Below are 22,079 nucleotides of genomic sequence, written 5' to 3'. Positions count from 1 at the left end.
CAGCTCCCCCCAGCCCCCGCTGTTTCCCTGTTTTCAGGGATGATGTCTCACGGTGACAGCTCCCCTCTCCTTCTTACAATCCCCGTAGATGCGCAGTAGCTTCTTGACTTGCTAGGCGCGCTGTTAGGTCCGTGCTCTCGCAGATGGCCAGGCACATGCTCTGGGGGGGATGACGATGTGTTTTCAGAGGCCACCGCGATGGTCTGAGCCTCCTTCAGACCCGCCGAGAGTGAGGGGTCAGCGGTGGGCACAGATGGAAAGCCCAACCCAGCAGGGTCCTATCACCCAGGCATGCACAAGCCTTGGGGTTGGCACCCAGAGTCTGCACTTGGCCAGCAGCATTGCTCCTTCCTTGCGTGCTCGTGGGGCTCGGGGGGTGGAGGTGAGTGGTGCTGCAAGCAGGTGGGACGCCGTGTTATGGACCTGCTTGGGGACGGCAGTGGGAGACACCTTGCTGGGGTGGAAGCAGGCGGTGACCTGCAATATTTGTCTCCTTTGCTTATTCCACCGATGAGGAGGAGAAGCAACAGGCTGTGGCTCTGAACTCTCAAATTCCTGCTTCGTTGGGCTTTTGAAGGGGAAGGTAAGAGGGAGCAGGAGGACGGATGTCCCTTTGAACTTTGGGAGTTTTCAGGTCCTTGGTTTTTGTCTGGCTTATTCTACGGTGATGACACGTACCCAGTCTTGCTGTCCTGCACACGCATGGCTTGGGATCTCTACTTTGCAATGGCTGAACCCACAGGCTGGTTTTAAACAGCTAAAAAATCTTGGGCATCTGTGTTTCCTGCAGGCTCACAAAAAAGGCAGCCAGGGGAGGGGAGCTGCCCCTGTGATGGGCAAAGGTGGGGAGAAACTGCAGCCTGTGCTGAGCCTTCGTAGACCCTGGAGAGCTGGTGGGGATGATAACCCTAAATACATGCCTTAGTTGCGGGCGGGGGGGCTTCAGTCAGTGCTCACAGATGCCATGAAATAAAAATCAGGGTTTAGTCTGTTCGTTGCTTCCAGGATTACTTCTTAGTAATTAGTAGATTCCTTTGGAGTTCACTCGTATCGATGGTTTGGTATGTGTTAACCCTGGATAAACCAAGGATTTCACTGTAGGATGGTCAGCTGGGAACCTGTAGGTTGAGTTTAAACCCAGGAGTCTGAGGCACATGTGGCTTTTCAGCTCCCCTGGGAGCAATGGGGGTATGTGGTCCACGGAGGATGAGAGATGGTCCATATGTCCTCTGCTCCCACCACAAGAGCAGCTGGGAGCCCAGCCGTTCTCAAAGCCTGACTCTGCATCGCTGCCCGGTCTAATGAAAGACATCCCCGTACCTTGATGGGTCTCAGATGGGTCGCGCGTTTTAAGATGATCTCACCCGTGAGGAAATGGTAAGCCTCTCTGAGGAAGAGATGGCCATGATTCATTCGGATAGAAATAGAAAGGCCAAACAAGCAAATGGAAACTCCCTATTGACCAGGTCCCTGCAATTTAAAAAGGTTTTTACTACCTATTCCAGTATGCATTTGAAAATCATACGCATTTACTCTTACGTACTACAATCAGATGGTTTTTAAGCCATTAAGGCCCATTGGGTCAATAACCACCATTTTCAAAAATCTATTAAATACCCATTTCCGTGGAAATAGAGCTTCTACAATTGATCATGGCTACCGACGCCCATTAAAATAAACCCCAAATGCTATCAACTCCCCCAAGATGTAGAGCACTAAAACGCAGATTGCCAGGACAAATTTATCCCAGGGGAAAGTTGATGGCCCATTATGCTTAAGCAACACAAGAATTGTCACATAAGCCAGGAAGTTTATGGGACTTGCATGGATTTGTCTTCCCTGAGGGGATAAAAAGGAAGGTTCATGGGGTGAATCGGTAGCGCTAACATAAGCTCAAAGCCAGCCTCCTGTGGGAGCTTTTTGGGAAATGTTTGACATATTTTGTATTAACTTCCAAGTGTGTACAGGCTTTGGTTGTTTGGCAGAACCAAACGGTGCTTTAGGGCTGAAGTGCTGTAAGAAATGCTGAATTTGTGGGTCTGTTCTTGGCGGCACAGGGTTTTCCACGTTGAATTATACAGAGATGTCACGCATCTGAGGTGGTATGAGGAAAGCTGTTGGGAAGATGACCTTGCAAAGGTGAGGTCCTTGTCTCTCTGTCCTGGGGAGGAGGCCCTTTGGGGCTGCTGGTGTTGTGGTGGACCCTAAAGGGGTGTGAATGTGGTGGGACTGCAGGGGATCCCTGCAGGTTGCCTCTGGGTGAGAAGAAGCTTGAGAGATGGAAGGCTGGCGACCAGGGGCTTGACAACGTCGGGGAGAAGGGGTGGGAAGAGTGGGTGTCCCCACCACAACGTTGCTGGTGGGAGGTGAGAGCTCTGTCGGTCCTAAAACGTACTGCGGAGCAGAGGGACCCTGCGTGTCCCTGCTGAGAGCTGGTGATGGAGGGTTATAGCTCTGGAAGGTCCATCTCAGGAGGTGACCCAAAGGGTCGGGACCTATCGGTGTGGCTGTTGTCCCCTCTGAGGGCAGCCTCCAGTTTTCAGGAGAGGCACTGAGGATGGGGGAACGGCAGCACTGAAGAAAGGGGTCCCAGGCCTGACTCCCCCATCTTGGCTCGGCAGAGAAGCACAGGAGGGAGCTTTGCGATCCAGCTGTCCTTTCCGATTAGGGCTTTGTGCTTACTGTCCTTGCCAGACAGCAACAGCTCTCAGGACACGGGCTGGCTGCCGGCGTCAGCCGAAGGCTGCGCTGCCGTGCCCCCTTGGAGGAGAGGTCAGGTAGTCCCTGCCGAGCCAGAGGCCACGCTTCCCTTGTTTGTCTCCCTTCATGCCTCCTTCAATCAGCTTCACCGCAGCTCTGGATTTCTCCGCCGTGCGTGCCTGATCCTGACCCAGCGCTCCTCTTCCCGCTGCCCTGTCACCTCTCCGAGCCCTTTCTTGCTGGGGGATGATGCTACGGGGCCTAGATGCCTCCTCCATGAGGCCACTGCAGAATGATGCCCCTTCTCGTTCAGCAACGTGGTGGTGTTGGATGATATTCGGACTGGGAATGGAGGAGGCAATGTGGTGAATTGGTCTCCTCCTTCTTGAAGGAATTTAATTTGAGGCAGGCAAAGGGGAACATGTGGGTTCCTGTCCCTGGGGGAGAGTGTAGACCTCTATCCCTAGAGCAAATGTGGGACTTTCTCCTGGGTTCATAATGGAATGGCTTTTGTGTCAGGCACCGGGACCCTTTGACCCTTTGGGATTGTTGATGGCTGGTCCTGGTGCTTTCTGCAGTGCAGGATTGACTCCTCCAGGAGCTTAGGAGAGACTATCGGTCTATCAAGTAGCCACAACCATTGGATTTTTGGGGAAACTGAAACTGGACAAAATGCTGGTCCAAACGAGTGGTTCTCAAAAATCTCACCTCCTCCCAAGATGTCCTTAGGGCTGGTGGTACCTCAGTTATAGCCAGGAAACCCACGCAGGCACATGGAGATGTGCTGGAATTCCCAGCAGAGCCATCCCAAGAGGCCTTCAGACAGTGCCCATCATGTGTGTGGCAGCTAGCAGCTGAGTGAGGTGGTAAGCCAGCCTTGGCCTGAGGGTGCACACATCATGAAACCAGTGTTTTTCAATCATCCAAGCATCTGATGCACATGTGATTAATCTGTGCTGAAGGAAGAGCCACTGAACATCTGTCCCTTCAGAGGAGCAGCGGAGGGAACTCCCTGCTCCTGCAGCACCGGTCAGAAATCCCAAGGGCTGGGGGCTGATGATGCTTTAGCATCCTCCAAGAGCAGGAGGGTGAAAGTAATAACATGGCGACCTTTCTACCTGAAAGTCTGCTGAAATTTGCAGGTGGATTTAAGGTCTGTCAGAGAGAGGACAACCAGAACGGCCTGTCTCGTTATGATCTTTGTTCACCCCCGTAGACATCACTGCATGGATCGTATTAGTTGTTCTCCAGTTATATGCCCCTTGGTCAGTCCTTCTGGATTCGGGGTGGCATTTCCCCAGCTCCTGCTACAAATGTATTACATCCATTGATTTTTTTTTTTGTTTATCTGTGAATATTTCTATTTCTGCACTTCCCCTCCTGGTTTTTGCCCCTTGTTCTGCATCCCTACATCCTGCCCCTTTCAGAGCTGGGACTCGCTGCCACCTCCCCAGCGTTTCATCTTCCCTCCCACCCTGCCCACATGGCACTTCAGCCCCCATCCACTGCTGCCACCTTTTTTTCCTCTCTATCTTGAGCTCTGCTCCAGTACCATGCCCTTAATCTTGCTGTACCCCACTGGAAGGGAAGCCTAATTCTGCCTCACAATCCCGAATAAAGGTGGAGACCATACATTAATTTTGCCCAGGGATGCATCTCAATTATGCTGAGCTTCAGCTCCACCTCCCCTGCTTAGCAGATCTGCTCCTTCCTTCTGCTGCTCCTCTTATTTCTAAAAGGGCCTTTTATTTTTTGTTTTCAGTGGAGTCGGTTTGATTTCAGGGAATTCCCATTGCGCCCCGCTCTCCCCGGCATCTCGGATGCAGCGGTGTCTGCTGGTCAGTCCTGGCTTTCCATTCTTAGTTCAAGACCTGCCTTTATCCCTCCGTTTAAGTTAATCTGCATCAGCTCATTATTAGTTCAGGCCAAGTTTTCTTTCTCTCATCAGCTCTTCCATAATTTCTACGCTGCTTACCAAAACCAGGTCTAAAATAGCATTGCCTTTGGCTGGTGCGGTGATGATTTAGTGAATAACTTTTTAGCAAACACTTCCAGGAATAGCTAGGCCGTGCCATTGTTAGCAGCACTTATTCTTCAGCCTATCTCAGGGCAAAATGCCCTGCAGGGTTTTCTAGTCTAACGCTAATGTTATTGTCTTTCTTGCCCAAATCTGACCTCAAGAAGTTGCGTACTACCATCTGATGTAACTGGGAGCTTGCCTGCTGCGTGCTAGTGATCTGCAGCCTTCTTGGTCCCTTTCCCCAGTAAATCTATATGGAAGGGTCACAGCCTCGTACCACAACTTGTCTTTTTGATCCTGTCTGCAGCTTTGCCAGTGCAACTCTCTGCCCCTGCAGCATCTGCTACTGCGATCAGTCCCCAAGCCAAACCCACCTCCCATGTGAGGGTTACCTCGGAATCCAACAGGAGTTGCTCATGCATAAGGGAAACCCCTGATCCTGAAGGCCCTCGTGTAGGAGTGTTTTGCCCTGTCACCCTCTTCGACATCTTGATACTCGGCCACTCATGCGAATTTTAAACTGTCTCTTAAGCGATGCTGCCAGTGGTGGCTGCTTCCTAGGCTGTCAGTGCCTCAGAGGTGGGTTTTCCCAGGCATGTCCAAGAGGTGTGTGATGCCCTCATCCCTCGTGTACCCAAATGATCTCTGGCTGGAATCCAACACCTAGTGAAGCTGATGACAGACTCCTGAGGACTCCGAAGGGTATTATTCCAGCAGTGTTGTGCCTCTTGTGATCTCAGGGGAATGTCTGGCTGCTCCTCAGCCTTCCCTTCGCCTCTTGCATGTGTTTTGTATCTGGCTGTGTTACCAAAGCTTGTCCAGATGAGAGTCATTTGGATATTGCTGCCTTGTCAAGTGTCATGATGCTGGCAATGATGTTTATGGCATACCAGTGTAGTGCTGGACTGGAATCAGAGCTCCTAGACCATGGTCATGGGCATGCAGGTAGTCTTACCAAGTACGGAAGGACTTAAGCTTTTGCCTAAAAATACAGCATCCCCCCGACTGCATTAACGCCAGAAATTCCAGGACAGGTAAACAGAGTGTGTGGCAGCTGCAGCTACGAGAACCACCATCAGTCTAGTCTGGAGTAACCCATCTTGGCTTGCGTGCTGTGCCAAGATGGTACCATGTCCCGTTTACGTCGTGGTAGTGGCCTTTGTCTGCCTGAGGCAAGGCTGAGCATCAGCTGGGAATTCACGTGCTGGGAAACAGGGATGAGGGTTCACAGATTCTAACCGGGAGGATTCACGTATGCATGCAGAGACCCCCTAAAGAGTCACCGTGGAGAGGAGTCCTTTGGCAGGGGTGACTCGGAAGATGTTCGCTTCGGCTCACCGTCTGGAGGAGCATCTCTCTTCACCGATGATATGGAAAGTTTGGAGTGTCTGCTCTCTGAAAATATTCATGCCACTTGATTCATCACCTGTCTTCATGGATTGAGTTGTGGCTCTTGGGCTTTTGGCTGGTGCCTCAGAAGCAAGGCTGCTGTGTGTTGCGTTAACCCTTTGCAGCCTTGGAGGAATGGGTTGTCAGCACACCAAAAATGTTAGTGGCAGGCTGGTGCTTGTTCCTGGGAAGTCTGAGGGATTCCTCGTTTGTCAAGCAGAGGTTTGGGGAAAAAGGGAGCCTCCCTGCCCAGGGGGAGTAGGAAGAGGAATTTCCTTGTGGTGGGTGAAGGACATGAAAGCAGAGACAGGAATCCCCTGTGACTTCATTAGGCTGTATGGTTAGCTGGAGCTGGCCGGGTCTCAAGTATTTTCCAGCTGTCCATGGAGGGCACTTGGAAAACTTCCACCCAACCCCACTCCCACATCCCCTCTGAAAAGTCTACAGGGAAAAGACTCCTATTTTTGAATTGCAGTGGAATTCCTGTGGCATTACACACTGCATCCTTTGCAGTACCCAGAGAATTCAGTTTGATTTATGGAACTGTATGGGGTACGTGCTGGCCTTGCTTTTCATTCGGAAGTGCCATCTTTTGCCTTTCAGTGGTGATGGCCACTTTTGTGGCCCCAAGACTTCCTGTTATGATATGGCTGTCACCAGAAAGTGCCACTCTTGCTCCTCTTCTCCCACCTTAACCACATCAGGCTTGTGTTACAGCTTGATGGTCCATTCTACTGCCCCATAGATTACCAGATCCTTTCCTCTCTCCCACCTGTGCACCAGCAGTGGTCCTGTTGTTGCTGCCAGAAACAGCTGCTGGTAAAGCAGCAACAGCTCTGTCTCTCCAGAGTATGTAAAATCTTCTCCTTTGACCAAGCCAGCCCAGAGCTTACATCCACGAGTACAAAGATGCTGTCTGCCCCATGGCCTAGGACAAAATTGTCCAAGGAAAAGCATGAGAAAGGGATGTGAGGGTTCTCCAGGGAGACCTGGGATCATGGATGGAGTGTGATTTTTTTTTTTTTTTTTTTTTTCAACTGATCAGAAAGGAAGCTTTGGGTCTTTAGACCTTAGTGTGGTAAGGTCTGGTGCAGTAACAGTTTTCCATGCAAAGCTGTAGTCATTTGATGGCTTTCCCATTTGATGTGTTGGGGTGACAGAGAAGATGGAGCAGGACTCTGAGAGGAGATGCGTGATGATAGGACAGGAAGCAATGGACACAAGTTAAAACATGAGAAATTTGCATTAGACATTAAGAATTTTTTTTACCATGAGGGTGGTTAAATACTGGAATAGGTTACCAAGAGAAATTGTGAAACCTCTGTCTTCAGAGCTGTTCAGGTCTCAGCTAGACATGGTCTTGAGCAACCTGATTTAGTTAGACCTGTTTTGAACAAGGGAGTTGGACTAGGACCTTTAGAGGTCCTCTCCATCCGCAGTTATGAGTCTGACTCCATTATTCTATGGTGACACGGTCACTGAAGCTGCTGCACTTCATCATCTTTTCCTTTTTTCGATAACCTGAAATGTCACACGATGACAGCACATCGTTAAGTCCCATACAGAGCCATGTGCTCCTGACCCAGCACCAGGACCACACAAGCATCAGTGCTGTAGAACAATACAAGGTCCAGGCTTCCCATCTCACTTTCTGCCAACCATGAGTCCCACAAGTAAACCAGTATGCAGTGTGGTACCTAAGCCTGCCTTAGAGTCAGATTGTCAGCTAGTGTCATTCAGCGGAACTTTAAGTCAACAGTATCATGGGTCAGCACCGTCATGAGGAAGGCCCTCGTATCTGGACTCGTTCCCTCAAATGCCATCATTTCAGATGGTGTTCGTGCCCACGCTCATTTCTAATAACGGCAGTCCGTAGCCCTTCCATCCCTCATCTTTCTCTACTGTTGCCTATACTCTTCTTGCAAGCTCCACTCTCCCAGGGTTGAGAATACTCCCCAGGTCAAGGTGGTATTACCACGCAGCTAGCTGCTCATCAACGAGTTTTGGATGCTCCTGGAAAAAATCTGCTTTGAATCTGGATGGCCCTTCTCTGTCCCTTTTCTATCCTCTGCCCTATTCTTTGGGGTTGTTTTTTGTGCTGCTTCGCTGATAGTTGTGCCTTCATGTGTCCTTCTGGCCTTCCTTGTGTTTCTGCGTTGGCTTGCAGTGCCCACCCTGCTGTAAATACCATCTAGTTTGGAATACTCCGGTCTTGTAGGCGTTGAGAAGCTATTTGGGGAGCAGAGGAGAGGGCTGTCATTTAGGCTGTTTGTGGAGACCGAAAGCTGCTCTGCCTTCCCCCTGGGAAAATCACAGAAGCGCTGAAGAAGAGGGAGAGCGTGACCTTGGCAGTAAGCGACAGGCGAAGACGCCAGTTACATGCTCCTTGTCTAAGCTAAGGATGCCAGTGGGAAATGTGGATTGAGGGGAATCTGAGTTGCCCATTCTAGAGTTGTTTTGGTCTTGGTCGTGTCTTTGGGGACGCCAGCAGGAGGATATTTGTGCTTTCCATGCTGTAGTGGGTGAAATCGGGGTCCTTTCCTCTCCTTCTCCATCCATCTGATCACCTCTCGGTGCTGGAACGGCTCCCCCTACCCCTGACACAGCCCTGAACCATCCAAATCTCTCAATGGAGGAAATTACAGTTATTTATAATTAAGGGTTCACAAAAAATGTTGCTAGTGTCAAGGGAACGGCAGGCGACAGTCAGAAAAACATCATGTCTCCAGAAGAGGGGCGGCGGGAATATCCCTCTGAATAGGGCTGACGTCAGCTCTCGGAATTTGGACAGCCTGGAAGGGTTTGGGGCTATTTTTCCAAGATATCATAGGTCAGGAATCAATGTTATTTTTAAGTCTGTGTCCCCCATGCAGCTCTGGTGCATGAAGGAGACTTTTTCTTCCCCCTCCCCCTCCTTTACCCTCTGTTTCTATGAAATTTTTGCTTCTCTTCCTTCCGAGTCATGCCACAAATATGTCCTTCAGGTTTATTTATTCTTCTCCCTATCTATTCCTCCCGGCCTGCTCCTGTCTTGGTTGAGTTGAAGGGATGGCGTCAGCGTGGCGCGTGTCTGGGATGCTCAGGCGAGACATCACAGAGGAGAGATCATGTTCTCCTAATTTGCCGTTTCCGGTTGGGAGAGTTTTCTCTCCGCAAGCTGATGTGGCTGGGGAAAGTTGTTCTGGGAATGCGGCTTTGTGGTGGGAGATCTCGGGGCCTGGTGAAGACAAGCTGGTCATCTCATCTCACCATTAAGTGCTGCCGTATAGTCCAGCCAAGATTTTCTTAAGTGACTGAAGTTTTGGAGCTGCTTTGTCGCTGGGAAGGTGGGTGAGATGTCTCCAGCCCAGGGCTGACTGGTAGGGGAGAGGTAGTCAGGAGATCCTGATTGTCTGACACCTCCCGAGTCAGCAACGGCTGACCCAACTCTCTGCTATTTCAGATCCAGGGAAGTGGCCACCCTTGGGTTTACCGAGCCCTGCTCCACATGCCATCCTGCTCTAGTCTACTTCTGGAATCCTGTTCCTCTATTTTTTCACTTTTTCCTCCTTCTCTTCCATTTGCTGTAGCAACCTCTCTCTTTCTAAACAAGTCTGTTGGTATAATAACTTGACAAGGGAACTTGCCATCTCAAACAGTGTATTTGCACATCTCTCGTTGTTTTCCCGTCTCACTTCACATCTCAGACGAGAACATGCCTTTTTCCCCTTAGCCCATGCTCAGCTTTTTGTCCTTCCTTCCATAATTCAATACGGTGAGGAATGCGCTAATGGACACCACTTTTACAGAAGCTGCTCCTTCAAACATAGCTGGTGTGCCTTCATGGCTAGTCCAGTGTAAAGAAATGATCGCATTCCCTTCATAATCTCTCCGTGTAGCTCAAAGATGCCAATTGCTCCTGGAAGCCTGGGAATAAGTGAAATGCTTTCCACCACCTTAATGTTGCTGTTGGCCTTATGCTGCAGGTTTAGTCATTCTTATGACATATTTCCACAATGGCGCATTTCCATCATCATTCCACAGTGATGTATTTGAAGCCTTTCCATGAGTTTTTTCCCCTGCTTAGAATCTCTTAAATTAATGGCTTCACAAACTACGGGTCAGGGTCCTCAGGTTTTGAAGACCTAGAGACAAGTCTTAGAGACTTGGAGACACTGTTTTCTATGGCTACCTGTCCTAAGGCTGTCTTAGCCCATGAGGTTAGTGGCACTGATGGTGGAAACGGTAGTACTTGATTTAAGAGTATCTGGCATTTGCAGCGCAGCCCAAGGCCCTACAATCCCACTGCTGCTATTATTGGAATTATTATTGTTATTATTAAGTTAGATCCTGATTGTCTTAACACAGTTGAGGACATGAACTCCCTAAACATCAATGCTGGACTATTAGTGTATTGGTGAATGCAATATAGACCCCTGACCTATGCAGAAACAATCATGCAGAGGGGAGAGAGAAACCTGAATTTCTTTACTGTTGTGGTGGGGGTTTTTTTTTGGGGGGGTGGGTTGTTGTTGTTGTTTTTTCTCTCCAAGTGCTGAGAGACATGGGTTGTGAGGATCATTTCTTGGACACCTAGACATATCCATGGGTGTTACTGCTCTGCTGCAATGCCTATTGCTGACCCATCTCTCCCAGCCCATCACCTTCCCCTGCCCTTTAGAAATGGATGACTTGGATATCCTCCTTCCAGTATTTCTTCTGCTCCTGCAGCTCTTTATTCTCAGCTCTGGAGATGGGAGGAGAGACAGCCAGCAGTGTTGTCAGGAGGCTTTCCCCACTAAACATGCCCTTCGATGGATCTGTCTCCAGAGATGTCCTTCTCTCCCCATTAAGCTTATTTTGGGAGCTCCTGTGCTTCCCTGGCCTGGCTCCTGCAGAGATCCCAGACCTCCTCTCAGAGAGGATTCAGATCATGTGCTGAGAGACAGATGAGACAGACTCATGTGAAGAGGGCCCTGCTGTTGGCTCAGAGCTGGGGGGACCCAGGCAGCGCTCTTCTCCAAGGTCCGTTTTGAGCAGAGCTGGAAGAGAGATTTCTTGGAGCAAATTCCAAGATACCTTTTGCTCATGCTCTTTCTTACACAATACACAGGGATGGGGGCGAGGTAGCATGTTTCTTGATGTGCCTGGGCTCTGCAGGGACCCCTTGTTCTTACCATGCGCTGCCACCTCTGGCATACTGGTTGTCCTGGGGAAAAGGAGAGAGTGGAGGGCCATGGTTGTGAGCTTCTCCAGACAGACTAGGGAAGCAGAAGAGAATTCTTGGCTCCAGCTGGCAAACCCTCTCTGCTCCCAAGAATAAGGTTTGATGTCCATTCCTGCCCTGACGTGTATCAGGGATGACCCCTGAAAACCCGTGTTGAAACCAGCTGGAGTTCTGGATTCCTTTCTCTCTCCTTACACCTTGAGGAAAACTCACTTTTTCACCCCCCTCAAATCCCACTTTTCTGAACCCCTTCTCTTTTCCCTAGCGGGACTGACCTGTGCATTTCCTTTCTTCTCTCATTTTTCCCCCTCCCATTTTGTCTCCTTTTACTCTATTCTCTGAGCTCTCTTCTGTCCCCGTTGTTGGAAAACCTTCTCTAAGAGCGGAACTCATCAACAAAGCTACTGTAATTAGCAAAACTTCTTCAGATTTGCACGACTGCCTCCCACCCAACCCCCTCACTAGCAGAACTTGCACCTCACAGAGCAGAATTAGTAGTGTCATGGGACATCTGTTGAAACTTGCTGAATTTTGCCATGCTTTACCAAACACTGTTGGTTTCAGAGAGTTGAAGATGGGGCCTCCAGGTCTGTTGCACCCTTTCCGGGATATCTATGGGTGGCTCCTGCTTTTCTTCTTTGCTCCATTGAAGTCTATGCTGACTGTCTCCTCTCCCTTGTCCTTGCAGGGCGTACATGAGCGTGAAGGAGCTGAAGGAGGCACTGCAGTTGAACAGCACCCACTTCCTCAATGTTTACTTTGCCAGTTCGGTGAGGGAAGAGTTGGCTGGTGCTGCCACTTGGCCATGGGATAAAGAGGCCCTTAGTCACCTGGGTAAGTAAGCTACCCCACTCACGGGGTCTCAGGGTTGTTGGTTTTCCTCTGTCTTGGTTGACTTGGCAAAAAGAGGCAGCTCAACGTTGAGGTTGTTTGATAAGAAGGTCATGGTAACAGGCTTTGGGTGTACCAATAGCTGCTGCTGTAAGGAAAGGAGCTGCCTGTTCCCCGTGTCCGTGTGGATAAGGTGGTGGGGTTACACCCTGACAAGGCAATTCCAGGTTGTTATGAGAAATTTTTAATGGTCAAGGCAGTGAGACAGTGGGACAAAGAGCTCGGGGAGAGCTGCAGGTTCACCATCAGTGCAGACTCTAGAGAGGGATTTAGACTCATATTTGGCTTCTCTGGGAACTTCCAGGTCTATCTTCCAGGATTCAGGAAACGGTGAACTTAGTGACAGTGATTTCAGAACTGAGACTCCAGATCTGAGCAGCTCCAGAGCTGAGCAGGCAGTGAGCACTGACCGCTTCCGAATCCAGCTCCAAATGTGAGGATGACTATCAAATTAAACCATATTTTTATAACTCGGCTTACTACCTGCTGGAGGCAAGGTTCTCCTTGGCTTCAGTGAATTCAAGGCAGACCTTTAAGGTCATCAGCCCTGGCAGGCTACAAAAGAGTCAAAACGGCAACTGCTTCACTAGAATGTAAATGTATTGTGTGTTTTCTCCTATTTCTGCTGTCTCTTTCCTGCCTCTCCCTCCACCTCTTCAGTGTCGGAGTTTTCTGGCAAAGCTCTTTACAGTCAAAACATCTAAAGTGTTTCTCAATAAGTAACTGGAAATAATTACTCCTGACACCTGCACAGCAGACCTAGACCTTCTGCTTTTACAAGTGCGTGATGTTCAACCCTTAAAAGTTTTATGCTGCTGTTAAAGACCTGTTTTAAAGTTCTTTTTTGCCAGTTTCCCTCCCTCAATGAGTTTCAGGGCTGTTTTTTCAATAGTTATTGCTACAGTTGCTTGTTGAGGAAGGCAAATCTCCATGAAATTTATTCCTTCAGCTTCCAGAAATCACTTCCAAGGCTCAGCTTGACAATCATCTTACTACAGCAAGTGCTTCAGCCACACATGTTCTCCTCAGACCCCTCCCGATGGCTTGCAAGGAGTTGGACGGAGGGGTAATCAGGGTGACTGGTGTCATCAAAAGCTCGCATTTAGCTGCGGTCTCAGTGTTTGTGTCCAGCCGGGGACACAAGAGGTGGCACCATCTGGAAATGTTGGATCAGGGTTTTACCGCGGCAGTTCAGGGGAAAAGGGGTGTTGTCTTGGCTCTGGTGCCAGAGCTGTGAAGTATGAAGCTGGATCTGAACTTCTTTGAGGCTCTGGCACAGGCTGAAGACTTTGGTTCAAGGCTGTCCTTGGTTTTAGATTTAATGAGCTCGGGAGGACGGGTGGCAGACTCTGTTCTCTGTAAACAGTAGACTCCCCCACATCATCAAGTGTTTTGTACCACGCGCAATATGTATTATTGTCCAGCACAGAAGAAACTTAGGACTGAGCAGGTCATGGCTTTTGACAAAACCTCTCATGACAGGCTACTGAGAATCTGAGTAGATGTGAAGGTAAAGCAGTGAGGAAAGAGCAAGGTCAACTTTGGGAGGAGTGAATAGTAGTTTGAGAAAAATTCCTGAGCTTCAAGGACCTAACAATGACCAGGGGTGGAGACGGGTCTTTACACAAGAGAGGGGTCTGTCTCCAAGAAGACAGACTCCTTCCCTTGCACTGAATCTTGCTAATCTCCTGTCTATCTTGACCTTAAAATATTAAGATCAGCACACAGGCTCTGTTCCCCCCATGCCACTGTCTGCTCCCATGGAGCAAAAATGCCACGCTGATTTTTTGCCTGCACATGTACAGATCCCCTCATGCTTTGGTTCTCCTCCTGAATCAAATTGGTTCCCAGAGTTTGACTTGACTTCTCCAAGAAGCTAACCTGCCTCTTGGCTCCAGAAACTCTTGGTCAGATTTTGCTCTGTTTGGACTGGACTTTCTTGGATGTTTTCAAGAGAAGTACCATGAGACTTTTTCTCTCCAACTGCCTTCCCTTCTTCTATTTTAACAGTTCTTCTCATCCTAAAGCTTACTAAACATACTGTTTCCAAACTGTTTTCCGTCAGTTCTTCTCTAGATGTTTTTTAATCTGCCATCTGGACTTTGAAATCCTTAGAAACCATTCTTTCATGACCTTTGACTGTGTCTTTCAAGAGGGTCCTCCTCACCTTCCTGTTGGCATCTTCACCTTCTGGAGGTGGTCAGTGAGCTTTGTTTTTCATCCCCTTCTATTCACCTATGCGTGTTTTGGGCTACTAGAGATTAAGTGACCATTCCTATGCTGATGATTTATTTCCTCCAGATTATTTTCCTGAGTAAATTTGAATTTCAAGCAGCCTTTCTGAAGGTTTAGGGATGGTTTACCATTTTAGACCAGTAGTAATACCAACCAAGAGCAACTACATTCACTGAAGCGTAAGAGATATTTACTGACTTGGAGAGGGTGAACTGGTCTATGACGCTTCTATAGGCAGTATTTCAGCTGCTGTGGAGCTCCTGGACAGAGAGAACTTGCAGCCAGCTAGCAGCAGAGGTAGAAAATCTCAGGTCTGTCTGTCTCTAACCATACTGTCTGTCTCGGTCTTTCCACCTTAATCGCAGTGAGTTCCTCTCAAATTCAGAGTTCTTGCTTGGAGTCTGGAATGAATTTGCTGAGAACTTAAAAGTAAATCTTTTTAACTACAAAACACAAGGAGTCGAAGAACGCCTGTCCTATAAAAAATTTAGCTTTCCGCAGTGGAAAGCCTTGCCTCAAAAACCCTAGCAATGTAATCATGCAGACGCTTTAAACTTCATGTGTAGCTGCATGTGAACTGTATTTGCATAAACATGGTCGAAAGGCAAGGGAATTGTGAATATTTGATGTTTATAAATACTTTCTGCAGTTATATAAGCTGAGGCCAGCTCATATATCTGGCTGAGGTCAGTGGATCCTGAAGGAGGGCCAGCCGTTCCATCAAAGGTACCTTAAGCAATGGCCATCTTCCTGTCTGACTAACCGTCATGCGTTTGTTCCATTAATTGCCGTGACTCAGTGTTTGGGGAAGACTGGCCCTGTGATACAGGTTCAACTTTGTGGTTTGCTCTTTAAAGATCCCGTGCTTGCTCGAGCACGCGTCCTCTACAACAGCCCTGGCCCAGGAACAGGTTGGCTTCCTGGGGGCTGGCTTGAATCAGAGTCCTTCAGCATTGCCGTTGATCGTGGCTAGAAGCAGGGTAATGTCCCGGGACTGGGAGCTTCCAAGGGAAGTGTGAGTGAAGATGGAGTGGAGGGTCCACACCAGTGCTAATCATTCACCGTACTGATGGACTGGGCACCTTTTGTTGCTTGAGCAGAGTTGAGGCTTGACCTTGGGGATATTACCAGCTCTGCAGCTGGTAGGTCTGGTCTGGAGGGAGAGGATGTCGTGAGGCCAGACCTGGAGCTTTCCAGCTCCCTGGTCTCGGTTGGGTGAGCAAGTCCAAAGAAAACTCTGGTTCACCTGCCTTGGGGTGCTGGAGCCCCTTGATGTCACAGGGACATGATATTGAAGTTTTTAGCTTGGTTGTGTAAATGCTGACCTTGGGGGCCTCCTTGGGCGGGTTCTCAGGCATGAGAGGGAGAGTTCACTTAAAGCCCAATTTAGCCCATCTCCCAGGGCAGGAGGAGGCAGAGGGGAGAAGGAAAGCCCGATCTGCCGAGGAGGGAGAGGAGAGGCTGGTCTTGTTAGGATGTTACGAACATTTCCACATCTTGCCTTCACAGCCAGGACCCTGCAGAGGGGAAATACAACTTCCTGGTCCAAAGCTGGGAGCTCTCCCAGCTCATCAGGGAGCTGTGGGGACAGGGAATGGAGGGACAGGGACGTTCTGGAACGAAGGCAGAGTTCTCATGCTGTTTCTAATCCTGCCATCTAATTAGCTGTAAAAAAAAAAAAAAAAGTACTAAAAATATGATCGTCCTTGTGGAGCGTGGGGGAGGAATGGGATAGGGGAAGCCAGCAGAGAGGAGGGGGAGGGACAGGGTATCCCAGCCTTGGCATCCCTCCCCTGTGACAGTTTTCTCCCTCCCTGTACTGGAATCCCATTTATTCCCCCGCATGGGAAGAGTGTTGGGTTTCTGCTGGGAGGAAGGCTGCTTGGTCACAGGGCCTCCCGTGCCCCTGGTGCTCAGACCCGTTCCTTGTGGTTAGTGCTGCAGGATGCATGCAGGGCTTTCACATCTCATTGATTTGTTTATGAACACTATTTTCTTCCCGCATGTGCATTCCTCCTTTTAGACCTTTGGGCAGGCAGTCCCCTGCCTTGCTCAGGCTTGGGTTTGGCTGCAGAGATGCCTTTTCTTTCTGTTCTTTCTTCTCTCATGTCCTGTTTTGATTAAAATGAGAAGCAGCTTTTTTTTTTTTTTTAATGTGCCCACTGGGTTCTCTATCAGTGGGATGCTCTTTGCTATCTATAGCATTTACCAGCCTGGTAACTGAGAGGGGGATGGCTTGCAAAAACCTAATGATTGACAGGACACAAGATGAAGGTCCCAAAAGGATTCTTCAACCTTTCTACCTTCTTGTGGCCCATCTCCAGTCAACTAAAGGGTCAAGAGCTGACTGATGGGATGCAAGGTCCTCTGGTCTGGTGTTTTACAGCTAGGGAGAAAGGGAATGCAGCTACTTTGTGACCCATCCTTTGCCTAAAGCCAAGCTGCCCTGGGCATAAGATCCACGCTGTGGGGAGGAAGAACAACAAACATGAATTTTTAGCTAAGAAACAGTGCCACTTGACAGGGTAGTGGTGTCTCTCAGCCATTCCATGAGCCACACACCCAGGATGCTCCATAGAAGACGCCACCTTATTTCTTCACCCTCTTGCAACCCTGTTGGGCTCGAGAGAATTGCTCAAAGCATCTCCGAAGGCCCCTCTCCAGCCCCAACCCAGTGTTCATCCAGCATGGCTCCACCATAGGAGTCGCAGACCTGCTGGTGTCCTGCCAGGGACACTGTGATCTGAAGAAAGCCCTCTCTTGGAAGGAATAGCCTGTTCTTGAGGACATGAGGTAGTCCAGTAGCACATGGAGCTGATCCAGGAGCAGATTTCAAGCGGTCTATGCTGTGGCTGGAGACAGGATCACACAGTGGCCCTCTGCCAATTTTCACTTTGCTGGCAGGTGCAGCAATCATCGGCAGAGATGCAGTAGCAGAGGCTCTGCTGTGAGGTAGCTGGCACAGTAAATCCTCCAGGGCCCTGCAAAGGAGGGAGCAAGCTCTGAGGGAGCCAACTATTCACTGCACTGCCATCCAAGCTGTCTGGGTTAAAAGTAGTTGGGTAAAAACAGCCTCCCGTTGCTTGGAGTCAGCCTGGGCACTGCTGGGGTCTGCTTTTTGCCCCCTCGTCTTGCTGATATTCCCCAGCCCTTGTTCCTCCGTTGTAAGGCAGCATGGGATAGTGGATGGAGCAAGGAAACGAGAAGAGGAAAGGGGAGGAAACGGCCAATGAAAAGCCTCAAAGCAGGGAGAAAAAAGCAGAGTTTCCAAAGAGATTTTCATTTGGGCAAAATAAAGAAATAAAAGGAGGCCGGAGAGGAGAGAGATGTTTTGTTCTTGAGCATCCTCCGTGGACAGTTTCCCAACAGATGTGGTACAGAGTTGTCAGTACAGGGTGTGCATCCCAGGTCAGGAGTCGGAGATGCTGGCAGCGAGCAAAGGGAAGGCACTGCTCCACCTGGCTTGCCTCAGCATCATTGATCCTTGCTCTTCCCATCGCAGGTGGGTGGGCAGGAGAGGAAAAGCACCTCGTCCTGCAGCCAAGGGGCAGCTCAGGACAGGATCAGCACGGGTCCCTCTCCAGCTCCATGCTGTTGCTGTCAGTATGAGGTGGCAGCTCTGGGCAGCTTCTGAGGGACTTAGTCTGTACCCATGCTCCAGCATCTTTGAGAGTTGAACCTGCACCAAACCGGATCGGAGATGAACTGCCCCTTTGAGTCAAGGGGCTGAGGTGCCCCAGTGAAGAGGAGTAGGACTGTGATGGGTGGGGGGTTCTCGCCTGGTTCACTTGGTGCACCTTGCTCACATGCAAATCCCTCTGAAGGGGAGGAAGGGATCTTCAGAAGCTGCATTTTGGAAAATCCCGCCCTAAAATACACAGTGAATTCAGGTGGGGTTTGTAGTAGAAGCTTAGCGGATTGCAACAGCACCTCATGAGAGTTTCAGTTTACTCCTTAGGGTCTGGTTTGGAGGTTGAAGCAATAGATCATTGATGTTTTCTCAGTAGGGGCCAGAGGCAGCGTATTTGACTCTTCATATGGACTTGTGCTGAAGGTGGCTTCTAGTTGGCACAGCCAAGTGCATCAGGACTTTGCTAGGCACCTTGTTGTTCTCCCCTGCCATGGGAACTGTCATGCTTTAGCCACCTGTCTAGGCTAGGGAAGGTCTTCTGTCCTCTGGTTCAAAAGATTATCCCTGTAAACTCACAGCATGTCTTGGTTTGGTGCCCTGGCTCCAAACCGCATTTGGAGTTGTAAGTGTGAACCAAAGCGGACACTGAGTTGTAAACATGCAAAAAGACACAGAGGGAAATGGTAGCTGAAATGATTGAAGATGTTGGGGGCAGTGGTGTGATCAGAAGGGGAAGAAAAACCACCCACCCCATTCCACTCCAAGAAGGCAAAGGAGCCCTCTTCCCATCCTACAAGAGGGTGAATATATCCATCTTCAGGTCTCCATCTGGCACCTCGTTTGTGACCTGGAAGCACAATGAGAGGGACTTTACCTAGCACAGGTGAGTAACGGCAGCTGCCCGCTCTCTCTTTCTCTGGATGATGTTCTCTGTACTTGCAATTCTAGGTGGAGTTGTCCTCAACCCTGCTTATTACGGTATGCACGGCCACACGAACACCATGATCCATGAAGTGGGACATGTCCTGGGGCTGTACCATGTCTTTAAGGGAGTGAGCGAGCGGGAATCTTGTGACGATCCCTGCAGGGAGACAACTCCGTCTATGGAGACGGGAGACCTCTGTGCCGACACTGCCCCCACCCCAAAGAGTAAACTCTGTCGGGATCCAGACCCTACCAATGACACCTGCGGCCAGACACATTTCACAGGGACGCCCTTCAACAACTACATGAGTTACACAGGTAACGAGTACTCGTCATTAGAAATTGCAAGGGGGCACCTTCCCTAGAAACTTGGGGTTCTCTCCCTTCCGCCTCCATCGATAGTCCCTTCCCTCGTTCCCCGACTGATGTGGTCCCTCCTGGTGCGTTGGGACGTGGCAGGCTGCAGCCTGTGCTTGCAGTAGCTTCTTAGCCCCTTTCTTGCTGCAGGCTGTTTCCATCCCCTCCCTCCCTGCCAGTCTGTCGTTGGACATGCATCAAGGCCGTTCTTGTCTGTATGGTGGTCTGCCTTTGTTCTCCAGTCCTGAAGCAACTTTACTATTACTACTTATTATTATTACTACTACTACTATTACAATTTTGGACCTTTGAGTTGAGCCCTTCTGGCTTGGTTTCCAAAGGCATGCCACGGAGGGCTGGTGTTCCTCCTGTCAGCCCAGGAGGACCAAAGCCTGAAGAGCAATCCTGTCACCCCTTGCTGACCCACCGCGAGTCCCAGGCGTTAGACCTGGTGTGAGCTGGTGTTGAGCAAGTGCGGGGATGTGGAGCTGCTGAGGCAGTGCCATCTTGTGGCTTTGGGGACACACGACACCAGAGAGTCCTGGCAGGAGAGCCACCACACACTAGTGTCTCCCAGGTCTCCCTAGAGGTCCCCAAAACAGAGTTTGGAGATCAGGATTACCATGCCCCACTGGCTGATCCCTGCCACCCTCAGCCTGGCCTCTCTTTGCCCAGATGATGACTGCACCAACACCTTCACCCCCAACCAAGTGGCCCGGATGCACTGCTACCTGGACCTGGTGTACCAGCGCTGGGGCCAGAGCAAGAAGCCCGCACCCATCCCGATTCCTCCCATGGTCACGGGGCAGACACAGGACTCCCTCAGCATCTACTGGTTGCCTCCCATCAGCGGTGTCATCCACGAGAGGTAAGAGATGTGCTGTTGCAATGGTCTTGGGCTTGCACAGGAGCCTGCTAGAAGGGACAAGAGACCCTCTGTGGTGCAGACCCCCCCCCATCCCCTTTCCCCCTTGGTCGTCTCCAGCAGAGCCCTCAGACACAAGAGGAGGACCGCTGCGATGGCCCCGCTGGCGCGTGGGCTCTCCTGCAAGCCTTCTGCTGTCGGGGTGCCGGGAGGGGAAGCCAAAGAGCAATGCCAATTCTTAAACCCCAGAGTGCAATCACGGAATGAAAAATGAGCTTCATTTAGCACTTATTGTATAAAATTGCCATTTACCAGGAGGAAATGCAGCCTTGTGGTTAAGGCAGGGAGCTCGAACCGCAAGAGCTGGGTTTCGTTCCCAGCACTGTCACGGACTCGTGGTGTAACTAACTGGGGGTAAGTCAGGAAACTTTTCGAGCCAGAGAAACGGTACTGAGAAACCAGAGTTGTTTGGCTGGCAAGCAGTGCATGGCCCTGAGCGCCGGGTGGCTGTCTTCCTTCTCCCCAATGCTGGGGAGTCACCAGGACCTGGATATGCCACCAGTGCCTCTATTCAGCAGCCCCTATTACTAAAACATTTCGGTTTCCACCAGGTTTTAGGTCTATGCTTTTATTATGGGACCATAAGCACATGTTAAACACAGGTCTAGGAGGTAGGTGCTGGGTCTTCAGATCCATCCCCAGCTCTCGCTCATAACTGGATCAGGAGCTGGTTCATGGTGGGGGTTCTGCATCCCCTGTGACAAACTTGCCAAGGAAAGGGCCTGAGGCTGGTCTTTATCACAGAATAGTCTTTTTTTTCCTGGAGAGCACAGCGGTACCCTCTTTAATTGACATTATTGTGACTGTCTTGTATTGCAGTCTTGTATTGACAAAAGCCAAAAACCTGACTCTGGGGCTTAGCGGAGATAGACCCAAGGGCACCCACCCAACTGCAGAGGCATTGCCCCGGGAAGCATGAAGTCTGTTAGCTCTGCTTTGTTGGCGGGGAACAGGCGATTCAAGGGCTCATCCAAGACTACCCAGAGAACCTGCAGAAGAGGAGGGATTAAACCCGGTTTGTCCCACGATCACTCTTATTCTCCTGTCTTTGACAAAGCTTATTCCAAGCAGGATGATATGCCCAGGGGCTTCCCGAGAGCTTCCCATCTGATCCTGCCTGGACAAACATGGATGGAAAATTAACCGGTCATGATTAGACGTGCCAATGCTTTTGTCTTCTGTCTGCAGGGAGGAGGACACGCTCTGCGATGACTGTGCAGAGGATGGCACCTTCCGTCAGTATGTGCATTTAACCGGTCATGATTAGACGTGCCAATGCCTTTGTCTTCTGTCTGCAGGGAGGAGGATACGCTCTGCGATGACTGTGCAGAGGACGGCACCTTCCGTCAGTATGTGCACGAGGCCTCTTCCCCTCGGGTCTGCGATTCCTCTGGTTACTGGACCCCAGAAGAAGCAGAAGGTAAACACCTCCTCTCTTCCCCTGGCTGTGAATCTCCCAGACAGAGATGAGATCTTGTTGGGACAGAAAAAGAAGGTTTTTTTTCTTTTAGAGAGTGAGTTATCTCCTCTTTGGGGGAGGCTCTTTATTGCAGGATGGAATTCTAGGTGCCCAGGAGATACCTGGTAACTTCCAGCTGGCTTTGGACAAACAAATTGACAGCCCGATAATGATTAACCCCAATCATTGCCCAGGAAGGTGTTAATGAGAGATACTGGTCAAAAGGGAGGGGCAGTTCACTGAAATAAGTCTTAAACATAGATCTTGGGACCTCATCCAATGTCAGAGGCATTGATAGGCTTTGATGCAGCCTTGTCCAAAGGGAGCAAGAGGAGCTCCTTG

At 50.0% G+C, this 22,079-nt stretch overlaps 1 protein-coding gene across 1 annotated transcript in view; it reads left to right on the top strand.

The window, feature by feature from the left end:
• Positions 1-12,003: 12,003 nt before the first annotated feature.
• PAPPA2 (pappalysin 2) overlaps positions 12,004-22,079 on the top strand; it is a gene marked incomplete at its 5' end in the record, with an annotated part of 64,532 nt that continues 54,456 nt past the window's right edge. Inside the window, 4 exons of the mRNA XM_009585837.1 lie at positions 12,004-12,149; positions 19,021-19,314; positions 20,029-20,221; positions 21,577-21,698. Coding sequence (XP_009584132.1) covers positions 12,004-12,149; positions 19,021-19,314; positions 20,029-20,221; positions 21,577-21,698 — 755 coding nt within the window. The remainder of the gene's footprint in view (positions 12,150-19,020; positions 19,315-20,028; positions 20,222-21,576; positions 21,699-22,079) is intronic.

The sequence above is a fragment of the Fulmarus glacialis genome, unplaced genomic scaffold (genome assembly GCF_000690835.1).
Source record: "Fulmarus glacialis isolate BGI_N327 unplaced genomic scaffold, ASM69083v1 scaffold3789, whole genome shotgun sequence".
Lineage (NCBI taxonomy): Eukaryota > Metazoa > Chordata > Aves > Procellariiformes > Procellariidae > Fulmarus > Fulmarus glacialis.
This window is presented reverse-complemented; position numbering and strand designations above follow the sequence as displayed.